This window comes from Tripterygium wilfordii, chromosome 23, assembly GCF_013401445.1.
Source record: "Tripterygium wilfordii isolate XIE 37 chromosome 23, ASM1340144v1, whole genome shotgun sequence".
NCBI lineage: Eukaryota > Viridiplantae > Streptophyta > Magnoliopsida > Celastrales > Celastraceae > Tripterygium > Tripterygium wilfordii.
The window spans coordinates 4,352,214-4,379,102 of NC_052254.1; the positions used below are offsets into that span (position 1 = coordinate 4,352,214).

Sequence of the window (26,889 nt, forward strand, 5' to 3'; positions counted from 1 at the left end):
TGATCCTTGTCAATTTGTTGACTGGATGCCAAAAATAATATCTAGTTCTTGCCTGTTTGAACCTACTTGATGTCCTGCTTTAGTGTTAAGGTTACATCTTACTGTTGTTTTTCATTTGGGTTCGATTGTTGTACAATGTGACTTCCAGATGGATAAGTTTGTAAAATCTTCAATTATGTGATTATGTTCAATTGATTCATATGCAGGATTTTGCGGAAACTTTAATGGTCGAGCTTTGAACAGTTTTTCCACCTATTATGCAGGAAAATATCTATGTACATCATGCTTATCTCCGATCTTGTACACTATCGGAGCCTTTTGTACTGGAGTTGTTTTACTCCTTTTTTTTATCTAATTATGGGGCTTTCAACATGTTATCGCTCTAACAGCTGCTAGATTCTTCTTTAAAGTCGAAATTGTTTACTTGTGGGTTATATATTCCCTCATTGAAAGTTCAAAACATAGGTGAATTGTTACGATCTGAATCCCACTTCGGTAAGTATGAGATTTTGAAATGGGGTTTATACGGGCATTGGGCTCTCTAACCTCACAAGATAGTTTTTAGGGTGTGGTTCTCCCAAGATTCATAACATAAATAAAATCTGTCGGTTTGTTGATGAGTACAACTGACTGGTTTTTTTGGAAAATGTGAAGCTCGTGTACAACTATTGTTGTGAATAATTGAGATTTAGAGTTGCTAACAAATAGAGAATTTAAGACTCACAAAAATGAACATAAAGATTTGACGAGGTTCGACAATATCGCCTATATATATGGATGGAATCGATCAGAAGAATCTTACTACCACAAATATAGTTATAACTAGAGAAAAAAAAAACAGAGTACAACAATCAAATCAACAAAAATTCTGAAATCAAAGCAAAGAACAACGACTGAAAAAATGGGGAGAGATCAAATCCAGAAACCGATCAATATATTTTGCTCAAAGAATCATACTTAATCAAAATAAAAATGTCACTGTTGGAGTGTTGGGTAGCACAAATAAGTTGTGAGTACAAAAGGAACAGAATCCATATTAGAGATATCACAAAGAAAGCAGAAAACTATTTACATCATGATCAGAAAACTGCAACACAGGCCTTTTCCCAAGCTCCTAATGGCCTAATTTCTCTATCTATTTGGCATGTAAATAGATAAGCATCATTCCAAACATCCTGAAATCACACAAAAGAGACCAAAACGAATGCCCAAATATGTCAGGAACAATCGATTCCACAAATAAATGGCCGTGCCAAGCAAAACCATATCCAAATGAAGGAGATATACTTTGAGATTACACATTTTTATGGTAACTACACGTTAAAATTACACAAGTAATCCCATATACTAAACAAAAGAAGCAAATGTTACATAAAAAAAAAAAAGATACACGTTTCCTCATCTTGGAACATCTTGAGAAATTGTCATCTCATTGATTGAACAAATTCCTTCCATCAATATTGGTTTGCCTTCCTCATCTTCATCATTATTCTTTGAGAAGGCAGGACGTTTAGGAGTCGCAGCGGCTGGGTTTTCATTCTTGAGCATTGAAAAGACTTCCAACGTGGATGGTCTGTCCACTGGATTTTCCTGTACACACAGCAGAGCTACTTGCATGCATCGTATGAGCTTACAAGTTGAATTTGAATCGTCCAGTGCTGGATCGATGAACTCCATTCCTATACCGTCTTTCCATAACTCATATGCCTGAAACAATGCAACTTTTAATCCATGGTTAAGAACCGGCAAAAGTATTAAAGGGTTGGAATTACTTACGTATTCAAGAAGATGAAGATTCTCAGATGGGCCGTAAATGCATGCATTCCTCTTGCCGCTTATGATTTGCAGAAGCAGAACTCCAAAGCTATAGACATCGTACTTCATAGAGTATATACCTTTTCTTACATATTCAGGAGGTACGAAGCCACTGTATTGAAAGAGAGAACAACTACTGTAAGGTAAAAGTAAACTGTGCACAAAACTCTTGCAACGGGCAAAGTCGGGACATATAAGATGTACGTAAACCTTATCCCCACATAATGTGCAGAGATACTGTTTTGAAGAATTGAACATGTAACCTCTAAGTTGCACCCTGAAACTCTACCACTAGTCCACATGTTCGCTTGTAAAAAACGTAAACAACTCCCTTACACGAAGCAAATGGATATGTTGTTCTTGCGCGAAAGTACTTACTACGTTCCAACAATTCGTCCAGTGTTTGCTTCACGTTCATCTTTTCTGAAAAGTCTAGCCATGCCAAAATCTGATATCTTGGGGTTCATATCATTATCCAGTAAAATATTGCTAGCCTTTATATCTCGATGAATTATTGTAAAGTTTGAGTACTCTTGGAGATATAAGAGGCCTTGAGTAACCCCTTGAATGATGTGCACTCGCTTTCTCCAATCTAGCTCATACCGTTTGATTGGATCTGCATCATTTCAGATTATAAGCAAAAATAGGTTAAGATGGTTTGTATTAATGTGGATGTTAATGATTGTACTAATCCAGAGAAACAGAAATTCAAAGAGTGAGAAAATGGTGCAGACCAAAGAGATAGAAATCCAAGCTTTTGTTGGGCATGTACTTGTAAACCAGCATTTTTTCATCCTTCTCTGTACAGAATCCAATAACTCTAACAAGATTCACATGTTCAAGTCTCGCAGTAAGTGTAACCTCGTTCTTGAACTCCTCCAATCCTTGAGTTGAAGCTTTTGAGAGCCTCTTTACCGCGATTTCTTGTCCCCTTGGTAATCTCCCCTGTCACACAGAAAAAAAAAATCGTTTTACAAGACTTTCATGATAAACCGTTTCTATTAAAATCTATGTTTTTTTATCAGATGCAGACTAATTGCTTACAGTTTGGAGGAATGAAAAAACAACGTGTCTGTTTGGACGTGCTGTGAACTGCTGTGAGGTCTAAAACTATGGTGCTGTGAGGTCTAAAACTGTGGTGTTGTGAGGTTAGTTCAAACGCGAAGCTGTTTGGCGCATCACTTAATATTAATATAAAATCACTTATCGTTTACATTGTACATTAATTTAAAATAAAATAATTGACCTAATTTGATTACGTGGGACAATTCAACACATATACATTCTATTTCATCAACGTTTCCTGAAGCTGTTAGCTTTTTATGTCTCTTACTCTTCTATGCAAATTACAGAAGATATGAGGCACATAGGTACGGCTACTTCAAAAATTAATCATTAAAAGGTGACTTATCTCAAATAAACTCGACTTTTTTGATAAGAAAATTTTGATTACCCATTTGTATTACCTTGTATACAGGTCCATATCCTCCTCCTCCAAGCTTATTTTCGTTTGAAAAATTATTTGTAGCTGCTTTAATGATGGCAAAGCTGAATGCTTGCAGACTGGGAGCATTCTTGTCGTGATATTCAGCAGCTGGGACTTTGCCTTGTAATTTGGATACTGAGATTTCAACCCATTTGTAATGCTTTCATATAAAAAAATGCTAGTATTCATTTCATAGTTAGAGCTCGCTAATCGGAAGAAGTTACCTTTTGATTTCAGCACTCGTCTTTGCAAGTAACAGCAGATCATGCCCAGTAAGAGAATTGCCGCGACTAAAGTAGCTGCCACGATGATCGGCAATCTTCCTCTTCCTTTATGATCAGGATCTCCTATGTCACCTGCAAAAATTCATAGACATGAGGGCAAGAGTGATAGATAGTACCAACAAGGTTTACTGATTTTCCAAGCAATATATACAGCCTATACTATAAAAATTTAAGGTTGTTTTGTTGAAGCATCCGGTATTGGAATTATGTTACAGAGCTCTTTCAAGAAGCTAGAGTTTCAATTTTCTCTTAAATCTCAAACTCCTTCAGTGCCTATTTGCCAGCTTGCCAGAAAATAAAAGGTTGATTTTGTACCTGCTGCTCGAGAAAGCACCCAATTGTCATCGTTGGAGAGGTGAAAGGCATTGTAGCCAAGAAGCCTCCTCTGCTTTGCATAACCAATCTTTGCTCTAATAGCCTCAACATCATCAAAGTTGATCCAAATGCTACTGAATTTGACAAGATTCACTACATATGTACTATTGTACACAGAAACAGCACCATAACCGTAGGTTCGGATTTGCGATTTGATTAACTTGTAGCCCATTGAGCCATCCAAAGTTATAGCCGGACCGGATGCTGGTGCATCAACATCATTATCTTGAGGATTCACTAGTGACCACGCATAGCCGTGGAAAGGCAAACCCAAAACCAGCTTGTTAGCTGAAATTCCTCTACTTATCCACTCCATCATACTATCATTTGCACTAGCCCTGCTGGATGGTCCATATAAAGCTGCATGATAACCTGTATAATTATTTGTGGTTGGGATATAGTAGTTATATGCCATAACATGTATCCAATCCAAGTTTTTTCTCATTGATTCGATTGGATAACTGACCGATTCATTCTCCGGCAAGTTATATCCATTCATCGTCAGAATCAATGGTGACTTTCCAGAGCTTCTTGCCTCAGAAGAAATAGCATCTCTCCATTCACTCAAAAGGGTTCCTAAATTAGTCATGTTGGTACTGTTATTTGGCTTAACCCCACGAAGTTCAAGTCCTTGAAATGCATACAACCTAGAAATTGTGATAGAAGAGTTAATAAAGGATTTCCTGTAAGAAGACTGGCTGATCATGGAAGACAAAATTGGAGATTGTTCTTTGCCAACCCAGATCGAGAGGAGTGTAACGATTGATGGGTTTTTGAGCTTCACCGTGTCGGTGAAGGTAGAAAAGGATTGTTGATTAGAGGAATTGATTAAAATCTGATATGAGGAAGAGTTTACATAAGCAAAAGAACATGTAAGGTGAGAGAACAGAGTAGAATCGATTTCAGATACAGGAAGTTCAGAACCAGAATACCAATAACCACCTTTAATCCAAGTATCTGAATTTGAACAGTTGACTCTAAAAGAGATACAGAGGAGGGTGGTGAGGATGGCGATAAGAGCTGTGGAACCCATTGAAGGAAGGGAGCAAAGTGAAGCAGGGCATGGAGACATTGTAACAAACACTTGATGCACAATGAACTAGCATGAACCAGGTAAACAACGACAACCCAACTCCATATAAGCATTTTTTTTTAACCTTTTTCTAATGACACGGCATATGTATAATTGTAAACGGTCAATCTAGAAGTCAAGATGTGTCGACTATGGAGAAGGTGACAGCCGGGAAAGTCCTTGACACTGGGTGTGCTCGAAAGTCCAGTGAGTGATGTTGACATGCAAAGAAAAAGAGACAATGGATAGAATTCACCGTGAGTGTCGTAGTGAGAACGGCGAATGGTACTACAGGGAACGCGTCTTTGTTAGTGCGGTATAGAGTACTTTGGGGGAGTCCTTGTGTATTCTCTTATATAATACTATATATCAAAAAATTCAAAAAAAATATTCAAGGGAGCCCGTGCCCCCTGATCCCCATGTGGCTCCGCCACTATCTATGGTAAGAGTCTCATTATTTATAGGTGCTTCGTAGGACTCGCCAGATGATGAAAGCCATGTTAGAGACACGTGAGGTGAGTAGCTCGAGGATGGCCGCTTCAGTAGTTAGTAGTTAATAGGTATATATGTATCAATGGATCTCTTCGTTTCACTTCCACCTGCAACCCCCGATGATAAGGGGCCAAATTCAGACCTTCGTAATCTACAAAGCACATATTAGTAATTTATCTATGAAAGTACAAATTTATCAATGGATCTCTCCGTTTTTACAAAGCACATATTGGTTTTGGATAGATGTTTTAGATACTAATGATGGTGAGGGTGGTGGTGATGGTTGTGGGGGAAAGGTTGTGGACAATAGCAACACTGATTTTCCTTTCTCTCTCACTAGTCTAGGGTCTCTCATCTCTCTTCCTCAAATCCATCTCGGTCAATGTTACTGTTTAAAAACAGTAACATTGGTTGGCCAGTGTTATTATTTGGAAAAAATTTCAGATCCGGTCGATTTCGATGGTGGTCCACCATACCACCATCACAGTTGGACTCCCCTCATTGAAGCACACAATGCCCAGTCAGGAACGGCCCAAAACGGCCACTGGTTATGGCCGTTTTAAAATAGTAACATTGGTCGATCAATGTTACAATTTCAAAACAATAACATTGGTCGACCAGTGTTACTATTTGAAAAAAACTTAAGATCCAGTCGATTTCAGCGATGGTTCACCATACCACCACTACCATTAGACTCCTTTCATTGAGATGCACAATGCCCAGTTAGGTACGACCCAAAACGACCATCGGATATGACAATTTTAAAACAGTAACATTGGTCCATCAATGTTACTATTTCAAAACAGTAACATTGACTAGCCAGTGTTGCCAATGTTACTATTTCAAAACAGTAACATTGCTCAAGTAGTATTACTATTTGGAAAAACTTCAGATTCGGCCTATTTGGACGACAATTTGAAATACCACCATCACCATTGGACGCCTGATGGTCGCCCCTCATAAAGATGCATAATGCCCAGTCATATTTGGACCAAAACGACAACCATAAAAATATATGACAGAGAGAGAAAGACGTAGTAGAGAGAAATTTAATAGGAAAGAGAAAGTATGATGATAGAGATGCAGTATGAGAGAGAAGTTATTGTGATAAGAGAGAGATGCAGTAGAGAGAGAAGATGTAGTGAGAAAAAATAGAGATGTAACATATAACAAGAGAAACCATATTAGATATACTCTCTTTGAAAAAAGGGCAAATGGACTTATGAAAGTTTAAATAATTTAAATATTATAGAAAATAAAAATGAACTTATTAGGTATAAAGTTTTTTGGAATGAACCTAGATGTCTAACAGTTTTGAAAGTGGTATTAATACGTCATTTTCAACTGTTTTTTCAAGTATGAGGTGATAGTTTGAGGTGGTGGCCTTTAGCACTGGGTTAAGCCTTTGGATCCGTGAAGTCATGGGCCTAATCTTTAGCAGAATGAACAAAATTACTTCACAATCCAAGCTTGAACTACCAAAGTACCGAACAAAGCTCATGTATGCGGAAACTTTCATCACGAGGTTCTGTGGCATAAACAGATGAATGCATATGTTTTCCTGCACCTGCGCACGACTCTTCTAAGTCAACTTCATCGTAGATTTTTTGAGTATGAAATTGACTCTCGGCAGTGCCGTGCAACTGCTGCAAAACATATACATCTCACATTCCTCCAACAATATGATATCTCACATCGGATAAATCCTTTAACTCTTCCTCTCTTACTAAGGCTCTGTTCGGTAGAGCGGTTGAGTTGATTTTCAATACTAGCGGAAAAGTTGTGAAAAAAAAACTGAGTTTAAAAGTATATAATATGCTGTGAGGTATTTGGCGAACTAAAAATTAACACTAACAAAAAAATTGTTGAAATAAAATATTATACTATTAAATTTTATAATTTTATATTAAATTTAATATTAACTTTAATCTAATAAATATCATTTTATTAAAGTTAATTTTAAGCATAATATTTTTATTAATAAAATAATTATTTTTATTAAATATTAAATATTATGATTTTATAATAATTTTAGTTATTATTAACTGATTTATTGTCAAAGGTGGGCCCATCTACTTTTAGTAAAAAAAAAACTATTTCGTAAAAAGGTAGGACACACGTCCAAAAGATATTAAAAAAGTCCCATGCCAAACGCTACAGCTGCTCAAACAAAATAGCTCTTGCCTGGAGCTTCTCTGATGCCAACAAAAGCGCTGACGTGTGAACAACGTTTCCGCTGGTGACGTTGCGCCGTTTGATGAGGCGTCCGACGCCAACATGCCGCAAAGCAGAAACGTCGATGCCGACGCCTTACCAAATAGGCGGTAAGACTCTTGGGGATGGAAGATGCTTTGAGACTTGTGATTAATTATGAAGTTGAAAATAAGAATGAGAGTAGTCTCACCTCACCAACGAGAGGTGATTCGATTGATAATTGATTGGGTTAGGTATATGTGTGTCCAATATTCGATTCCAATGAGAAACAAATTTCTCAATATAATTTAAAAAAGATGAAGTGAAGAATAGTCTCACCTCTCCTTTTCAAGACTTGACTGACCAATTCCTTTATTTGTGGAATCTATGACCAATTCTATACAATAATCTAGTGAAATATATAAATTGCTGCTTATAAAAGAAATCTAGTGAAACATAAATGTGATTGAGACACGCGAAACTATGAAAGAGAAAAATGTTGACAACGGAAAAAGGAAATGTCACAAAGAAGAAAATATTGTATTCAATTGATATAGAGAAAAACAATAAAATGGTTAGATATGATATGACAATTAACGAGTATCACCGGAAAGTGATTTGATTGACAATCAATTAGGTTAGGTATATGAATGTCCAGGAACAAAGGCACAGAGCTATTTGTAGTCAAGGGTGGGCAAACCTAAAAAAAAAATTTATTTGTTAAATTATATAAATATTTTTTGGCTTTTAGCCAAGCCTTTTGCCCACCTCGTGGTCTAATTCTTGCCCACCCTTCAACCATTTGGCCCAACTTTTGCTCATCTTATAGCCCAACATCGTCTTTCTCTCATAAGTCCTAGCCAGTCTCAAACTCGTAAGGAATCAGATGTGAGGCATTGCATGAACTATGTTTTACTACTTGCTAGTTTATCACATTAATGACTTGCTATTTTCTATGCGCCTTATGGTATGTTATGTCACTCTCTATTTGTTCCTTTATTTTCTCTCAACATATTGAACGATATCAATCCCGGACACTAGTGCCTCAACAAAATTTTCATTAACCCCAATATGTGCTTTAGTGTTATTATTTGTACTTTCGAAAGGGTAATAAATAGATAATCCAAAAAAAAATTCCGCGCAAACCCCTACTTGGTTTTGTCCACCCTAAAACAAAATCCTGCATCCGCCTCTAATTCGATTCCAACGAGAAACATATTTCTCAATCATATTTCAAAAATAAAATAAAATAAAATTGATAGGTGGCAAGTCACAGTGCATTGTGAAGATTAATGGCACAGACTGAAATTACTAGTCCAAGAACATATTATACATATAAGAAGATTAGTGGCAGAGCGAGAACAAGCAGCACAGTATTCGGACAAAGGTGCTAAACCAACCTTCCAATTTGCCATATTTTCCGGTTAGGATGGCGATCGTTGGTGCAGCCATTGTTGCCACTCTTGGTTACTTTCTGTTGTTCACCAAGAAAAAGCTTGAAGCCTCTTCAGTTGATAACAACCTAGAACGAATAAGGTGTTCATCTAGCAGCAAGAATTGGTGGTAACAACATCATCGGCCTCCGACTGTTGAAATAGTTGCATCGTTAACAGAATAAATTTCAAAGTGCAGTGCAGGTTCTTTTTTCTGATCTTCATTAGCTCTTTTTATAGAGAAAGCAGGCTTTTCGGGTCTCGCTAATGGTGTTGTTCCATTTTGGAGCATTGATGAAACTTCTAACATCGACGGCCTTTTTTTTGGGTCATCCTGTATGCATAGAAGAGCGACTTGCATGCACCGAATCAATTTACATGACGAACTTGAATCGTCTAACGTCGAATCCATAAACTCCATGCCTTCGCCGTTTGACCAAAGTTCATATGCCTGGAATTTCATACGAATACATGTTGGTTAAGCACGTAAAAATGTGAAATCGTGATTATGTAAAAGCCGAGATTAAGGTTTCTGAAGAAACCTACATATTCAGTAAGGCTCAAATTTTCATTCACACCATAAGAACATGCATTTCTCTGGCCAGTTATTAATTGTAGAAGTAGAATTCCGAAACTGTAAACGTCAGATTTCGTTGAGTATAATCCCTGCCTAATATATTCAGGAGGAGCGTAGCCACTGCAACCGAATGATACACATTGTCTTAATAAGAGTTTATAGAGATAGAATCAATCGCCTCAATACGAATTGAATGTAAGTGAAATTAATGCAATGAAATGCACTCACAATGTTCCCACAATCCTGTTGGTGTTTGCTTCAAGTCCATCTCTTGCAAAAATTCTAGCCATTCCGAAATCAGAAATCTTGGGCTTCATTTCATTGTCAAGTAAAATATTGCTAGGCTTCAAGTCTCGATGGATGATAGTAAATCTTGAGTACTCTTGGAGATACAGAAAAGCTTGAGTAACACCTTCAATGATTTGAACCCGTTTTTCCCAATCCAACAAATATAGTCTAATGGGATCTGAACAAATTTGGAAAGCAATCAGTTATTCATGGAGCATGCACAGATAATAAATTCTTGGTAGTTGAATAAACCTGAACACAAAAGAATACAAACCGAAAAGGTAGCAGTCCAAGCTTTTGTTGGGCATGTATTCATAGATCAGCATTTGTTCATCTCTGTCAATGCAAAATCCCAAAACTTTGACGAGATTCACATGTTGTAGTCTTGCAGTAAGTGTAACCTCATTTTTGAACTCCTCAAATCCTTGCGTAGATGTCTTAGAAAGTTGCTTCACAGCAATTTCCTGTCCATCTGGTAATATACCCTATATCAGATCACGGTTAGTATTCATAAATTCTTGGCCACCAAGCTGAATTATCAATTAACAAACAATCACCTTGTATACAGGTCCATATCCACCCTCACCAAGCTTATTTTCAATTGAAAAATCATCGGTAGCCGCCTTGATGTCATCACAACCATAAATCATCAGATCAGGAACTTTGCCACCAAAATCACCAGCAGTTGCTTTTGACTTTCCTATTAACCAAGAAGTAAAATATTATGGAATCCGGTGTATTGATTTGTTTAACGTAACAAAAACTTTATATTATCTCAACTTTCTGTCACTAACAGTTACCTTTCCGGTTGATAATTCTTGTCCTTGCATAATATGCCACACAGCCTAAAAGAAGAACCAATGTAGCAGCTGTAGTTAAGATGATCACCAGCAATTGTCGGTCGTTATGTTTTTTGTCACCAACTTGAGCTGCGAGCATAATTTACAAGGTGAGAAATATGTCAATCTTTCAGTTCTTCTAACCCGTAAAGCTTCTTTGATTTACAGATGGTATACATCTGTTATTTCCTTACACAGATTATTAATTTTCCACCTTTTTACCATATTTCTATTATATCAACATTCCAATATTTCTCTGTAAAACTTCTAAAGGATAATTAATTTTCCACACCAACTGAAAAGGTTAACAGTGCAGTGGACAAGCGATGTGGACAAGCAATATGGTCAAGTTGGCAGTCACACTCTATAGATAAACATGATCTTCAAATGATTAATCAAAATCCAGATAGTCGATTGATTGGTCGGTTAAAACTTATTTCAACACTCAGAAGACAAAAATCAAAACATCAAAGAGTCAAACAGATGAGGTCATTGATAGGACGATAAGCCTCAGCAACAAATAGTTGAAGACAACAATGCAGATGTCAAGCAGTCCCCACCACAAGTAGACTCTAGAGGAGACTTAGAAATAAATCTCTTCTGCTTAAGTATTACATCATTGACCAATGAAGCCATGTTCACCAACTTGGGACTTTGATCAAACTGATAACGAGCTACAATTAAATGAAGGATTTGGTACATACCTGCTGCTTGAGAAAGCACCCAATTGTCATCATATGGGATTTGCCACACAACATAACCAAGAAGGTCTTTCTCCTTTGCATAAGAAACCTTAATTCTAACAACTTCAGTATCATCAAAAGCAATCCAAGTTGACCCAACTGTGCAGTAATTCACTACATATGTAGCATTGTACACTATCTTAGCTCCATATCTTTTAATGTAATTCTTGACATCCTTATAGCCCATTGACCCATCATCAGTGATTGCAGGCCCTGTTGCAGGTGCACCAACACCATTGTCACTTGGGTTTTCAAGCGTCCAAGCGTAGCCGTAAAATGGCAAAGCCAAAACCAATTTATTAGCTGGAATTCCTCCATTAATCCACGTCCCTATACCATAATCAGTACTAATTTCACTTGCAGGATCATATAAAGCAGCAAAAGCACCAGTAACGTTAGCCCAAGTAGGCATATAGTAGTCATAAGCCAAAACATGAACCCAATTCAAGTTCTGTCTTGCTGACTCTATCGGAAAACTCGCATCATCCGAATTTGGTGTGTATTGAACAGCAGCTGTTAAAATCAATTCAGATTGGCTGGAGTTTATTGTCTCGGAAACAATAGCAGCTCTCCACTCTTGAAATAGAGTACCCGTGTTGACCATGTTTGAGCTTGTGTTGGCTGAAACCCAGGAGAAGTCAAGACCATCAAACCCATAAAGCCTGGATAGTTCTATGGAGGACTGAATAAAAGATTCCCTGTTAGAAGAGTTTCTTACCATCAAAGAGAAATCAGAATAATTTGCTTCTCCGCCTCCAATAGAGAGAAGTGTAGTGATTGATGGGTTTTCTAGTTTTACTATGTTTGTGAAATTGGAGAAGGATTGTTCATCAGGAACTGAGAGCTCGTAAGAAGAGGAATTGAGATTAGCAAAAGCACATATAATATGTGTATAGAGAGCAGAATTGATATCTGAAACAGGGAATCCACTGTCATAAAACCAGTAACCTGCTTTGATCCAAGTTTGTGCTTTTGCTGGATAAAATATTATTCCTGAAGAGAGAAACATATTTAGCAGGATAAGGAGAAATTTAGGCGCCATGGAAGCTCTATAGTTTGTGCATGCTAAGACATATTAAGAAGCCTCCAAATTAAAATTTAAGCAATAGAAAATTGTTTTTAACCGATAACGACATCATACAAATTTAGTTTTTGACATCGGATATAAACCTAAACTCAAGATCGTAAACCCTTCATGCACATAATTCTCCCCTTATAGGGTTGGGTTTATGCTTAACTTTCAACCCAATCCTTTTACTATGAGAGCGAAGCTTTTTAACCCAACCCAACCCAATCCTTTCACTAAATGGGTGAGGATTGGGTCGGATTAATTCGGTTGAGGGTTGCATCTGTACAAATGGGTAAACTTTTTAAAAAATTATTGTACTTTTTTATTCAAAATATCACGGACCATTAAACATACATTCATATTAAAATAAAATATAGTTATTTATTGATTTCATTGAAACAACATGCTAATAAACCTAAATCCTTATGTCCACTATTAGTTACAAAATTAAAATTTTAACTATAATAATGATTCACCTCAATATTATAACGAATAAAAGTCAAGAATATGATATCTATTTTTATTTAAAATGATATTGTTTCAACTAAAAGGGTTGGGTCAGGTATAAAGGGTTAAATATAACCTAAACTCTTATACGACCCATATTTAAAAAGGGTTAGGTATTGACAACCATTATCCATTTAAAATAATATTGTCGATGAACATTCATCTTGCTATTTATTCTCATAAAGTAACCCAAAATGTTAACATAAATACATATTAAAATTGGATGAAAACTAATTAAAGATCATGTACAAGATAAAATAATATAATTAGGAGTTATATTTAATAATAATGGAACGGATAATATGAAGGTTCCTATTGTTATTTATTGTTCCTTACCATCAAGTCAAGTATATTTTTACCAATAAGAGGTTGTTCGGTTGACAATCGATTAGATTAAAGATATGTGAGCCTAAAGTTTGACTTCAACCGCAAACATATTTCTTTACGATATTTAAAAAAATGTTAAGTATACTAAATTTGGCCCCAACACACATAGAAGCTGCAATAATACTACCCAACTCCATACAAGCTCTGGAGCACAAATCTTTAGCAGAATAAACAAAATTACTTCACAATCCAAGCTTGAACTACCAAAGTAAATCCTCAACTCTTCCCCCTCTTTCTAAAAAAGACTCTTGGGGGTGGAAGATACTTTGAGACTTGTGAGTAATTATGAAGTTGAAAATAAGAATGAGAACAGTCTCACCTCTCCTTTCCAAGTCTTGACTGACCAATTTATCTATTTGTGGAATCTATGACCAATTCTATACATTAATCTAGTGAAAAATAAATGTGAATGGGACACGAGAAACCATGAAAGAGACAAATGTTGACAAAAGGAAAAAGCACATCTCAAAAAGAAGAAAATGTTGTTAAGAATATGTGTACAGAGAAAAACAATAAAATGTTTAGGTTACATTAATTGTTTAAAATTTAACATCAATAAACACCAAACATATAGAGGTTACATTAATTTGAAATAGTCAATCAATTAATTATAAAATTGAGCATTGATATTGTACTAAGGGTCACTATTTGGCCCGTGGGCCTAGACACGGTCAATGTTCTGCATGTATATATATGTATGTCTGTGTTTGTGTACATATACATGTTATGTGTGTGTATATATGTTCTGCATTATATACATATCACACACACATATATATATACATATATCTACATAGCACACATATATATCTTTTAAAAAACAGTCCAAAAAATTTTTTAAAAAATAATCAAGGCTTGGGCCCGACCCTAAGGCCCAAGTTTTATGGGCCCGGGCCGGGCTTGGGCTGCATTTTCCCAATCAGGCCCTGCCTGAAGCCCAATGATCAATACCGGGATTCGGGTTGGCCCGACCCGATGCCAAGTCCTATATTGTATCAGAGAAATTTTATTTGCACACCACTAAAATACTAAGTTTACACCACTTACATCAACATTATAAGTTTACACAAAAAATTTATAAATTTACACCTAAATTTTAATGAGTAGATAAAATTACCCCTTAATATTAGAATATTAGATTAGAATGATGTTAAGTTGACACACAAACAAACCTACATCTCCAAATCATTCACAGGGACATAAAGAATTCAAACAAACCTCGATCAAAACCTCAATTGCAAGCTCTGTGATTTGGGACTGCAAAGATGGGTTTTATTTCGACAGTGATGCCGACCAAGAAACAAATGAATGGATGGTGGATTGATGGGTCACCAAACCCTCAAAACAACAAAAAGATCTACTTCTAAATAAATAAGCGAACGCCAAATTAACCAAGTAGCTTGACATCAAATATATCAAAGTAAAACTTCATCATGAACTGCAATTTCTGGAAATTCAAGCATTCGATCCAAATATACCCATTTCACCATTAACTTGCACATAATCCAATTCATTCATGACAAATTCGACCCCACAAGAATTAAGAGCAAAGTCATCTATTGATTGTAATTGATTATAATGATCCAATTCAAAATTCAGCACACCTTGCCCTAAAATGAAGAACCCATAAACAATAATTATATGATTCCTTTGCAGAGTGGCTTTGGCGAACCAGGGGGCAAGTGAGCCCACAGGGTGTAGAGTGTGGAGTACCCTCCTTTGGAAATCTGATCCTTAGCGCATTTCAGATGAGAAACAAATGGTTCCAACTTCCAAAAGCCCAGAAGCCAATTTCTTGGTCACATTACCCGCATATATCACCAGATCACACCTTCAAGAATTCAGAGAAATTCAATAACTTTAAGCCATAACCAAACACTACAGACAAAACCCATATAAAATGTAAAACTACACCTCTGTATAAGCTATCACATCTTTCAAGAATTTAATCGATTAATCGAACAATTTGTCTGCATCAACAGAGTGCCCACCTGGTTCTAGTAGGAGTGAGTCGTAAGAGGGCATGATCAAGGGAAGTTGCAGAGTCCATTGCAAGACCAACTTGATAGGCACCCTTCAGAGACTGAGATCGAGCGAGTTCTACCGCTTCAGTTTTTTTTTTTTTTTTTGAGAATTGTGTGTGAACTTAGTATTTTCTAATTTAATATATATATAATTTTTTTTTTATTTTTAGTTTAAGGATTAATATGTCATTCTGTATAAGGATATTTATGTAAAATAAAAAAATTCTAAAAATCATGTAAAATTAACATTTTAATGATGTGTAAATAAAATTTCTCATTCTACCGATGCCAAGCGCTATATTGTACTACTACTAGATCAATTGGTAGCATTAATTCCAATCACAAAGGGTGAGAGAGAGATACCTTTTCTAAATCATGGCTAAACAATCTAATATATATATATATATAGATAAATCAACGCAAAGAACAATAATTGAAAAAATGGGGAGACATGAAATCTAGAAACCCATCAGTTTATTTTACTCAAAGAATCATACTTCATCAAAATAAAAAAGACATAGTTGGGTAGCACAAATTAGTTATGAGTACAAAAAGAACCAAATCCATATTAGATATCACAAGGGGAGCAGAAACTACTTACATCATAATCAGAAAACCAGCAACACAGGCCTTTTCCCAAGCCCCCTTGATCTCTCTATCCGTTTGGCAAGTAAGCATCAATCCAAACACCCTGAAAATGAAATCACACAAAAGAGACCAAAACGAATGCCCAAACTGTCAGGAGCATTCCCTTCCACAAAGAAATGGGTGTACCAAGCAAAACCGTATCCAACCAAAGACACAAAGATCATAAACCACCAGTAAGACCGGATCAGACACTCGCTCATGATCGAATATTGGAAGAGCTCGACACTATCTTTTGATCGAGAGGAGAGACATGGAGAGATGGCTGTAGATTCATGACCAGTTGGAGCGCGCATTCTCTCATCGAGGAAGATGGCACTGGCAGGAACGCTACGCGGATGGAGGAGATATACTTATTTACATATTTACACATCTTTTTTTTTTATGCTAATGACACGTTAAAATTACAAAAATAATCCCGTACACTAAACAAAAGAAGCAAATGTTACATAAAATAAATATACACGTTTCCTCATCTTGGAACATCTTGGGAAATTGTCATATCATTGACTGAACAAATTCTTTCCTTCAATATTGGTTCGCATTCCTCATCTTCATCATTTTTCTTTGAGAAGGTAGGATGTTTAGGAGTCACGACGGCTGGGGTTTCATTCTTGAGCATTGAAAAGACTTCCAACATGGATGGTCTGTCCACTGGGTTTTCTTGTACACACAGCAGAGCTACTTGCATGCATCGAATGAGCTTACAAGTTGAATGTGAATCGTCCAGTGCTGGATAGATGAACTCCATTCCTGCACCGTCTATCCACAACTCATATGCCTGAAACAATGCAACTTTTAGCCAATGGTTAAGAACCGGAAAAAGTATTAAAGGGTTGGAATTACTCACGTATTCAAGAAGATGAAGATTCTCATATGGGCCGTATATGCACGCATTCCTCTTGCCGCTTATGATTTGCAGAAGCAGAACTCCAAAGCTATAGACATCGTATTTCATAGAGTATATACCTTTTCTTACATATTCAGGAGGTACATAGCCACTGCAATGAAATGGGTAACAGCTACTATAAGGTAAAAGGTAAACAACATATGTGCACAAGGCTCTCGTAATGGGCGGAGTTGGGAACATACAAGATGTATGTACCTAACCTCCACATAATGTGTGGAGATTAAACCTGTTACCTCTAAGTTGCACCCCTGCAACTCTAACCCGTAGGCCACATGTTCGCCTGTAAAAAAAGTTAAACAACTACCATACGCAAGGCAAATGAATATGTTGTGTAGAAAGTACTTACTACGTTCCAACAATTCGACCAGCGTTTGCTTCACGTTCGTCTTTTTTGAAAAGTCTAGCCAAGCCAAAATCTGATATCTTGGGGTTCAACTCATTATCCAACAAAATATTGCTAGCCTTTATATCTCTATGAATTATTGTAAAGTTTGAGTACTCTTGGAGATATAAGAGGCCTTGAGTAACCCCTTGAATGATGTGCACTCGCTTTCTCCAATCCAGCTGATACCGTTTGATTGGATCTGCATCATTTCAGATTATGAACAAAAAAAGCTTAAAATAGTATGTATTCTGATGTGGATGTTAGTGATGGATCTTGTGCATTATGTACAAGTCCTATGACCGGTGCACCATTTTGGTATACCAAAGAATTTTAATGATTGTGCAAATCAAGAGAAACAGAAATTCAAAGAGTGATAAAATGCTGCAGACCAAAGAGATAGAAATCCAAGCTTTTGTTGGGCATGTACTTGTAAACCAGCATTTTTTCATCATTCTCTGTACAGAATCCAAGAACTCTAACAAGATTCACATGTTCAAGTCTCGCAGTAAGTGTAACCTCATTTTTGAACTCCTCCAATCCTTGAGTTGAAGTTTTTGAGAGCCTCTTTACCGCGATTTCTTGTCCCCTTGGTAATCTCCCCTGTCAAAGAAAAACAAAAACTAGTTTTACAAGCTTTTCATGATAAACCGTTTCTATTGAATCCTTTTTTTTTATCAGATGTATCCTAATTGCTTACAGATTGGAGGAATGAAAAAACAACACTCTGTTTCATCAACTTTTCATGAAGCTCTGAGCTTTTATGTCTCTTATACTCTTCTATGCAAATTACAGAATATATGAGGCAGATGTTTAGAAATTTTTGATTACATATGTGTATTAGTATTACCTTGTATACAGGTCCAAATCCTCCTCCTCCAAGCTTATTTTCGTTTGAAAAATTATTTGTGGCTGCTTTAATGATGGCAAAGCTGAATGCTTGCAAACTGGGAGCATTCTTCTCATGATACTCAGTAGCTGGTATTTTGCCTTGTAACTTGGATACTGATATTTTCAACCTATCTGTGATGCCTTCATACAAAGAAATGTTAGTATTCATTTCATAGTTAGAGAATGCTAATCGGACGAAGTTACCTTTTGATTTGAACACTCGTCTTTGCAAGTAACAGCAGAGCATTATGCCCAGTAAGAGGATTGCCATGACTACAGAAGCTGCCACGATGATCGGCAATCTTCTCCTTCCTTTATGATCAGCATCTCCTATATCACCTGCAAAAATTCATAGATATGAGGATGGATAGCACCAACAAGGTTTACTGAGTTATGTTACAATGTTCTTTCAAGAAGCTAGGGTTTCGAGTTTCTGTTAAATCTCAAACTCCTTGATTGCTTATTTGCCAGCTTGCCAGAAAATAAAAGGTTGATTTTGAACCTGCTACTCGAGAAAGCACCCAATTGTCATCGTTGGAGAGCTGAAAGGCATTGTAGCCAAGAAGCCTCCTCTCCTTTGCATAACCAATCTTTGCTCTAATAGCCTCAACATCATCAAAGTTGACCCAATTGTTACCGAATTTGACAAGATTCACTACATATGTACTATTGTATACAGAAACAACACCATAACCGTTGGTTTCGATTTGCGATTTGATTAACTTGTAGCCCATTGAGCCATCCAAAGTTATGGCCGGACCGGATGCTGGTACGCCAACATCATTATCTTGAGGATTCACTAGTGACCAACCATAGCCGTGGAAAGGCAAACCCAAAACCAGCTTGTTAGCTGAAATTCCTCTACTTATCCACTCCATCATACTATCATTTGCACTAGCCCTGCTTGATGGTCCATATAAAGCTGCATGATAACCTGTGTAATTCTCTGTGGTTGGGATATAGTAGTCATATGCCATGACATGTGTCCAATCCAAGTTTTTTATCATGGATTCGATTGGATAACTGACCGATTCTTTCTCCAGCAAGTTATATCCAGCCATTGCCAGGATCAAGTCTGAGTTTCCAGAGCTACTTGCCTCAGAAGCAATAGCATCTCTCCATTCACTCAAAAGGGTTCCTAAATTAGTCATGTTGGTACTGTTATTTGGCTTAACCCCATGAAGTTCGAGGCCTCGAAATGCATATAACCTAGAAATTGTGATAGAAGAATTAATGAAGGATTTCCTGTAAGAAGACTCGCTAATCATGGAAGAAAAAATTGGAGAATATTCTTCGCCAACCCAGATCGAGAGGATTGTAAAGATTGATGGGTTTTTGAGCTTCACCGTGTCAGTGAAGGTAGAGAAGGATTGTTGATCAGAGGAATTGATTAAGATCTGATATGAGGAAGAGTTTACGAAAGCAAAAGAACATGTAAGGTGAGTGAACAGAGTAGAATCAATTTCAGATACAGGAAGCTCAGAAGTATAATACCAATAACCACCTTTAATCCAAGTATATGAATTTGAACAATTTACTTTAGAAGAGATACAGATGAGGGTGGTGAGGATGGCGATAAGAGCTGTGGGAGTCATTGAAGGGAGGAAGCAAAGTGAAGCAGGGCATTGAGACATTATAACAAACACTTGAGGCACAATGAATTAGCATGAACCAGGTAAACAACCCCATATAAGCTTTTTTTAAAACCTTGACAACATACGTATATTGTTGACGGTCAATCTGAAGATGTGTCGATCGGGTCAACATCAACCTTTAAAAACTATGGAGAATGTGACAGCTGGGAAAGTCCTTGGCAATGAGGTCCTCCAACGGTTAAGTGAGTGATATTGACATGCAAAGAAAAAGAGACGAGAGATAAGGTGGAGAGTTAATTTTAATTTATAACCATCACAACTCAGAAAAATATTTTGTAATAACTTTAAGTTAAGTGTGCTTCTATTAGAGTATTATTGGAATGAGTGAAAATAAAATCGTGCGAGTCCGATGTATCATTCGAGAACCGAATAACTTAAAGCGAACAATATTATTAATATGTATAGTATGAGCTGAAAAATTATAAAAAGTTCACCATAACCATAGTAGTGAGAACGACGTATGGTGTTTCAGAGAGCGCGTCTTTCGTGAGTGCGGCGTAGAGTATTATGGGGAACGCTTTGATTGTGGTTGGTGATAGTCCAATGCAAACCTAGAGTGAGAATTAAGATTGGAGAGAGAGAGATATTGGAGCAATCGCTTCTCAAAGTGAGTGTATGAACCATCTCCACTCCTTGGTAAGCTCAACAGACGATGTAAGCCATCCCAGAGACACATGAGGTGAGTAGCTTGGGGTGGCCGCTGCATAATGTGTCCAGTGAGCGGCCCGAGGTCGTGTCTTCTCAAGACAGCTTGAGACTTTGACACTAAGCATTTAGGCATGTTAAGTCATAGACCGTGTACTTGTCAGAGCATTTGCAATGGTGTTATTTTTACTGGGCCAATAAAAATATATGAGATTTTGTGTTTTGTTGATCTGGTTATATTCGAAGATGTGTTTTGTTGATGTGGTTGTATTGGGAGACGTATTTTGTTGATGTGACTGTATTGGGAGATTGTGTTTTGGCGTATTTTTGTTGTAAACAACATGGAACATGAGATATTGTTAGCCTCCATGTTGGGTGGAAAAGAATAATGTATAAAAATTTGTGTTTTACTAATATGACTGTATTGAGAGACGTGTTTGGCTAAACTTTTTATGTAATAGAAGTAAGATCCAAAATTGACTTTTGTTGGCGTAACAAATTGTTCACCGTGGACCTGCTTGGGCTGAATTTGTACCTTTTACCAAATTTGACCCCACACATAATAAGCTCTAGAGCACAAATCTTTGGCCGAATAAACAAAATAACTTCACAATCAAAGTTGAACTACCAAAGTACCAAACAAAGGTCGTGTACACGGAAACTTCATCACAAGGTCATGTGGCATAAGCAATGGAATGTGAGATGTATAACACCTGCACGGCACTGCTAAGTCAACTTTATGTAGATTTCGTAAGAATATGAAATTGACTCTTGGGGGTGGAAGATAAGAATCAGAAAAGTCTCACCTCTCCTTTTCAAGACTGATTGGACAATCTCGATTTTTTTTTTCTTTTTTTTATAACATCTTGTATAAAATTAATTGGGCATATAATATTCAGTTTCAATTTTTTAAGGATATAACACCATGCCGTTGTTGAGAACATCGACATTTAAAACCATTCTAAAGTTTTAGATAATGCCGCTACTAATGGTAACGGCATTTCAATATAAGGTTAGATTAGCTTTTGGCTTGAATCACTAATTAATATGGTTGACCCACTTCAATTGCACTATAAGCTCTAAAGATCTGCAACACAAATTCCAACAACTTGCTTATTTTGACAGGAAAACAATCAAATAATGATCAAACATTTTTTTGTCTTTTAATTATATATGAATCATATATAGCTTCAATCATGGAGATAGCTTCAATCATGGGGAACTTAATTCAGACCAACAAAACTTCGTTTTTTCTTCATTTGCCAACCAACTAAACACACTCTTAATTCCTCATCTACTCCTAGCCAATTACACAAAACACCAAACTCACTCGGTTCAAAGCAAGCAAATAAACTCGAAATGAATTTCCTCAAGCCTTACCAGTCAAACGCCCAAGCTCTGTTAGGTTTTTTGGAGTGGAGGAGAGAATTGTCACAGTAACTCACTTGTTGTATTTCATTCACTTCCAACGCAGATACATATATAGACAAGCATGTTACTCTAGAATATTCCTAGAGACCACATACCCATGACATATGGCTTTAATAATGACCACACATAATAAGTGTTGACTAACATTTCCAACAAGCTCTTCTCCCTGGTTGGATTCCTTTGTGGTTGTGTGTTCTTTGGTGCGAGAGCCTATAGTGTCCTTCGTGTGTTTGTGGTCTGACGTGTAAGAGTTGTTCACCATTGATAATAAGCCTGAAGCCTCTTCAATTGATAATAATCTAGAATGAATAAGAATTGGTGGTTCATCGGCCTCCGACTGTTGAAATAGTTGCATCATCAACAGAAAACATTTCAAAGTGCAGTGCAGTTTCTTTTTTCTGATCTTCGTTATCTCCTTTTACAGAGAAAGAAGGCTTTTTTGGTATTGCTAATGGTGTCGTTCCATTTTGGAGCATTGACGAAACTTCTAACATGGACGGCCTTTCTTTTGGGTCATCTTGTACGCATAGAAGATCGATTTGCATGCATCGAATCAATTTACATGACGAACCTGAATCGTCTAATGTCGAATCCATAAACTCCATGCCTTCGCCATTTAACCAAAGCTCATATGCCTGAAATTTCATATGAACACATGTTGGTTCTGTACTGAAAATGTGAAATCATGATTAAGTAGATGCGAAAACTAGGGTTGCTGAAGAAACCTACATATTCAGTAAGGCTCAAATTTTCGTTCACACCATAAGAACATCCGTTTCTCCTGCCATTTATTAGTTGTAGAAGTAGAATTCCGAAACTGTAAACGTCAGATTTCCTTGAGTATAACCCCTGCCTAATATATTCAGGAGGAGCGTAGCCACTGCAACCGAATGATACACATTGTCTTATCAAGCAAATATAGTGATAGAATCAATCTCCCAGTAGAACTGAATATGAGGGAAATTAATGCTATGAAATGCACTTACAATGTTCCCACTATCCTGCTGGTGTTTCCTTCAAGTCCATCTTTTGCAAAAATTCTAGCCATTCCGAAATCAGAAATCTTGGGCTTCATTTCATTATCCAGTAAAATATTGCTAGGCTTCAAGTCTCGGTGGATGATAGTAAATCTTGAGTACTCTTGGAGATACAGAAAAGCTTGAGTAACACCTTCAATGATTTGAACCCGTTTTTCCCAATCCAACAAATATCGTCGAACGGGATCTGGAAAAAAAAATTCGGAAAGCAATCAGTTATTCAAATAGCATGCACAGAGAATAAATTCTTGGCAGTTGAATAAACCTGAACACAAAAGAATACAAACCGAAAAGGTAGCGGTCCAAGCTTTTGTTGGGCATGTATTCATAGATCAGCATTTGTTCATCTCTGTCAATGCAAAATCCCAAAACTTTGACGAGATTCACATGTTGTAGTCTTGCAGTAAGTGTAACCTCATTTTTGAACTCCTCAAATCCTTGTGTAGATGTCTTAGAAAGTTTCTTCACAGCAATTTCCTGTCCATCTGACAATATACCCTATATGGTTAGTAAACAAGGATCACGGTTAGCATTGATAAATTCTTGGCCAGTAAGCTGAATTATCAATTAACAAACAATCACCTTGTATACAGGACCATATCCGCCCTCCCCAAGCTTATTTTCAATTGAAAAATCATCAGTAGCCGCCTTGATATCATCATAACTATAAATCATCAGATCAGGAACTTTGTAACCAAAATCTCCAGCCGTTGCTTTTGGTTTTCCTATTTACCAAGAAGTAAAATATTGTGGAATCTGATAAGTTAATTTGTTTAACGTGACAAAAACTTCATGTTATCTCAACTTTCTGTCACTAACGGTTACCTTTCCGGTTGAGAGTTATCGACTTTGCATAATATGCCACACAGCCTAAAAGAAGAACCAATGCAGCAGTTGTAGTTAAGATGATCACCAATGATCGTCGGTCATTATGTTTTTTGTCACCTACTTGAGCTGCGAGCATAATTTACAAGGTGAAAAATATGCCACAATCTTTCAGTTCTTCTAGCCTGTAAATCTTCCTTTACTGATGGTAGACATCTTCCTTAAATATATCAAACCATATGAACAAACCAATATCTCTCTCATGCAACTGAACATGTGCCTAATGGTACCATCAAGAAATAACAAGTTCAACTTGCCCACTGCGGGTCTCTTGTGCACGGGAGTTGTTTACCTTTTTATCAGGAGTCTTTTACACTGGATTTGTTTAACTTTTTACCAATAGTTCTATCATGTCAACATTCCACTATTTCTCTGTAAAACTCATAAGAAAAGATTATTAATTTTCCACCTCTTTACCATATTTCTAGCATATCAACAATTCAAGATTCCAATATTTCTCTGTAAAACTGATAAAAGATTATTAATTTTCCAGAAAAAATGAAAAGGTTAACAATGTGGACAGGGGATATGGTCAAACTGGCAGTCATGTAGATAAACATGATCTTCAATTGATTAATCAAAATCCAGATAGTTGATTGATTGGTCGGTTAAAACTTATTTCAACACTTAGAAGACGAATCAAAAATCGAATAATCCAACAGATGAGCCTCAGCAACAAATAGTTAACAACAATGGTGATGTCAAACACTCCCCACCACAAGTAGATTTTAGAGGAGACTTAGCAATGAATCTCTTCTGCTTAACAATTATATTAATTGACCAATGAAGCCATGTTCACTAACTTGGGACTTTCATCAAACAGATAACGAGCTACAATAAATGAAGGATTTGGTACATACCTGCTGCTTGAGAAAGCACCCAATTATCATCATAAGGGATTTGCCACACAACATAACCAAGAAGGTCTTTCTCTTTTGCATAAGAAACCTTAATTCTAACGACTTCAGTGTCATCAAAAGCAATCCAAGTTGACCCAACTGTGCAGTAATTCACTACATATGTGGCATTGTACACTATCTTAGCTCCAAATCTTTTAATGTAATTCTTGACATCCTTATAGCCCATTGACCCATCGTCAGTGATTGCAGGCCCTGTTGCAGGTGCACCAACACCATTGTCACTTGGGTTTTCAAGCGTCCAAGCGTAGCCGTAAAATGGCAAACCCAAAATTAATTTATTGGCAGGAATTCCTCCATTAAGCCACCTCCCTATACCATAATCAGTACTAATTTCACTTGCAGGATCATATAAAGCAGCAAAAGCAACAGTAGAGTTAACCCAAGTCCCATAGTAGTCATAAGCCAAAACATGAACCCAATTCAAGTTTTGTCTTGCTGACTCTTTTGGAAAACTCGTATCATGCCAATTTGGTGTGTAGTGAACAGCAGCTGTTAAGATCAATTCAGACTGGCTAGAGTTTCTTGTTTCAGAAGCAATAGCAGCTCTCCACTCTTGAAATAGAGTACCCATGTTGACCATGTTTGAGCTTGTGTTGGCAGAACCCCAGTCGAAGTCAAGGCCATCAAACCCATAAAGCCTGGACAGTTTTATGGAGGACTGAATAAAAGATGCCCTGTAAGATGAGTTTCTTACCATCAAAGAGAAATCAGAATAATCAGCATTTTCACCTCCAATAGAGAGAAGTGTAGTGATTGATGGGTTTTTTAGTTTGACTACGTTTGCGAAATTGGAGAATGATTTTACATGAGGGACTGAGAGCTCGTAAGAACAGGAATTGAGATCAGCAAAAGCACAGATAATGTGTGTATAGAGAGCAGAATTGATATCTGAAACAGGGAGTCCGCTGTTATAAAACCAGTAACCTGCTTTGATCCAAGATTGTGCCTTTGCTGGATAAAATATTATTCCTGAAGAGAGAAATGTATTTAGGAGAATAAGGAGAAGAACTTTAGGTGCCATGGAAGCTCTATAGTTTGTGCATGCTAAGAAGCACTTCAAATTAAAATTCTTGGCGTTGGTGTCAGTACCAGAAGGATTTGTTGTCCTTAATTAGGTTAAGAAAAAAAATTAGTCTAGATGATTTGAAAGCCAGATTGGGCCGGCGTCAAAAGAAATGCCTATTTTAAAGTTTACTTTCAAACTTTAAGCCAACCGGTAAGCAAGTCAGATGATCAAATTGGACACAAAATTTTAAAAAACTAATTATAATTTAAATGAACTCCATGTATTCCCACAAGACTTGGACTTTTGTAGACCATTCTCAAGAAATTGTTTCTATAAGGTTTTGAGTTGTCCGGTTCCGGTGAATACATCAGACCCGCACAAATTTTCTTTTCTAAGAAAACGTGTTGCTGTTGTTAATGGTTAGGAACTTGAATTAGAGTCAACATGAAATGACAATTAAGGATGATACGGAGATGAACAAGAACGAAGATGAGAAGGGAGATTGAGGAAAACAAAAACTCGTAGGCCATGAAATTATGCAAACACATGAAAAAAAATCCAGGTGTAGCTTATGCCTACGACGCACAGAGATAGCGAGAGAAGAGAGCAAAAAAGTGACAAATGGCGAAAATGCAGTAAGTTCTCAATGTCTCAATAAAAAAAAGGACAGTATCAGCTTTCAACTGAAAGACAAGGAAATCTGAACGAAGATTTCGAACCGTTTGTTTATTGGAAGTTATGACCGGAAATCTTCATTTAGTCGGGACAGGAGGTTGCAATCATAAGTTTCCCAATAACTCTAAACAAAACTCTTTGGTTTTTTTATGACCAAAATAAAATTTGTTTATTTGCTAATTCAATGCTTTGAATGTTGAAATTGCATGGTGAAAAAAGACAA

The 26,889-nt window shown here is 36.8% G+C and overlaps 2 protein-coding genes and 1 long non-coding RNA gene across 3 annotated transcripts; all 3 read right to left on the reverse strand.

Moving 5' to 3' along the window:
• Positions 1-1,159: 1,159 nt before the first annotated feature.
• LOC119992692 lies at positions 1,160-12,649 on the reverse strand. The gene is made up of 17 exons (XM_038839485.1): positions 11,559-12,649; positions 10,816-10,944; positions 10,573-10,715; positions 10,290-10,500; positions 9,956-10,193; positions 9,697-9,847; positions 9,293-9,601; positions 9,118-9,191; positions 8,486-8,573; positions 7,012-7,170; positions 3,901-5,059; positions 3,526-3,657; positions 3,282-3,436; positions 2,550-2,760; positions 2,194-2,431; positions 1,777-1,927; positions 1,160-1,707 (listed from the first exon to the last, which is right to left on the reverse strand). Exons 1-17 carry the CDS (start codon positions 12,637-12,639, stop codon positions 1,399-1,401), a joined length of 4,938 nt encoding a protein of 1,645 aa, XP_038695413.1. The 5' UTR covers positions 12,640-12,649; the 3' UTR covers positions 1,160-1,398.
• A 2,375-nt stretch (positions 12,650-15,024) lies between these two features.
• On the reverse strand, positions 15,025-15,689 carry LOC119993553. Its single transcript, XR_005466546.1, has 2 exons — positions 15,552-15,689; positions 15,025-15,391 (listed from the first exon to the last, which is right to left on the reverse strand). It is a non-coding gene; the product is annotated as an uncharacterized LOC119993553 (long non-coding RNA).
• Positions 15,690-16,062: 373 nt separating this feature from the next.
• On the reverse strand, positions 16,063-26,116 carry LOC119992693. The gene is made up of 16 exons (XM_038839486.1): positions 24,926-26,116; positions 24,006-24,134; positions 23,763-23,905; positions 23,468-23,678; positions 23,130-23,367; positions 22,873-23,023; positions 22,470-22,778; positions 22,093-22,223; positions 21,349-21,425; positions 18,915-20,057; positions 18,617-18,751; positions 18,372-18,553; positions 17,914-18,124; positions 17,486-17,723; positions 17,080-17,230; positions 16,063-17,010 (listed from the first exon to the last, which is right to left on the reverse strand). The coding sequence occupies exons 1-16, from the start codon at positions 26,004-26,006 to the stop codon at positions 16,702-16,704; spliced, it is 4,839 nt and encodes a 1,612-aa protein (XP_038695414.1). The 5' UTR covers positions 26,007-26,116; the 3' UTR covers positions 16,063-16,701.
• Positions 26,117-26,889: the final 773 nt, after the last annotated feature.

What these genes read in the sequence shown, in the direction of transcription:
- LOC119992692 (XM_038839485.1), bottom strand. Translation starts at nt 12,639, where the DNA reads ATGGCGCCTAAATTTCTCCTTATCCTGCTAAATATGTTTCTCTCTTCA. An exon ending in GATATGGACCTGTATACAAG is followed by an intron (nt 10,501 to 10,572) that starts GTGATTGTTTGT and finishes GATCTGATATAG; the next exon opens with GGTATATTACCAGATGGACA. An exon ending in TTTCAACAGTCGGAGGCCGA is followed by an intron (nt 9,192 to 9,292) that starts TGATGTTGTTAC and finishes GGTGAACAACAG; the next exon opens with AAAGTAACCAAGAGTGGCAA.
- LOC119992693 (XM_038839486.1), bottom strand. Translation starts at nt 26,006, where the DNA reads ATGGCACCTAAAGTTCTTCTCCTTATTCTCCTAAATACATTTCTCTCT. An exon ending in AGCAGGATAGTGGGAACATT is followed by an intron (nt 23,024 to 23,129) that starts GTAAGTGCATTT and finishes ATTCGGTTGCAG; the next exon opens with TGGCTACGCTCCTCCTGAAT. An exon ending in CTTGGATTTCTATCTCTTTG is followed by an intron (nt 17,724 to 17,913) that starts GTCTGCAGCATT and finishes GAAATGATGCAG; the next exon opens with ATCCAATCAAACGGTATCAG.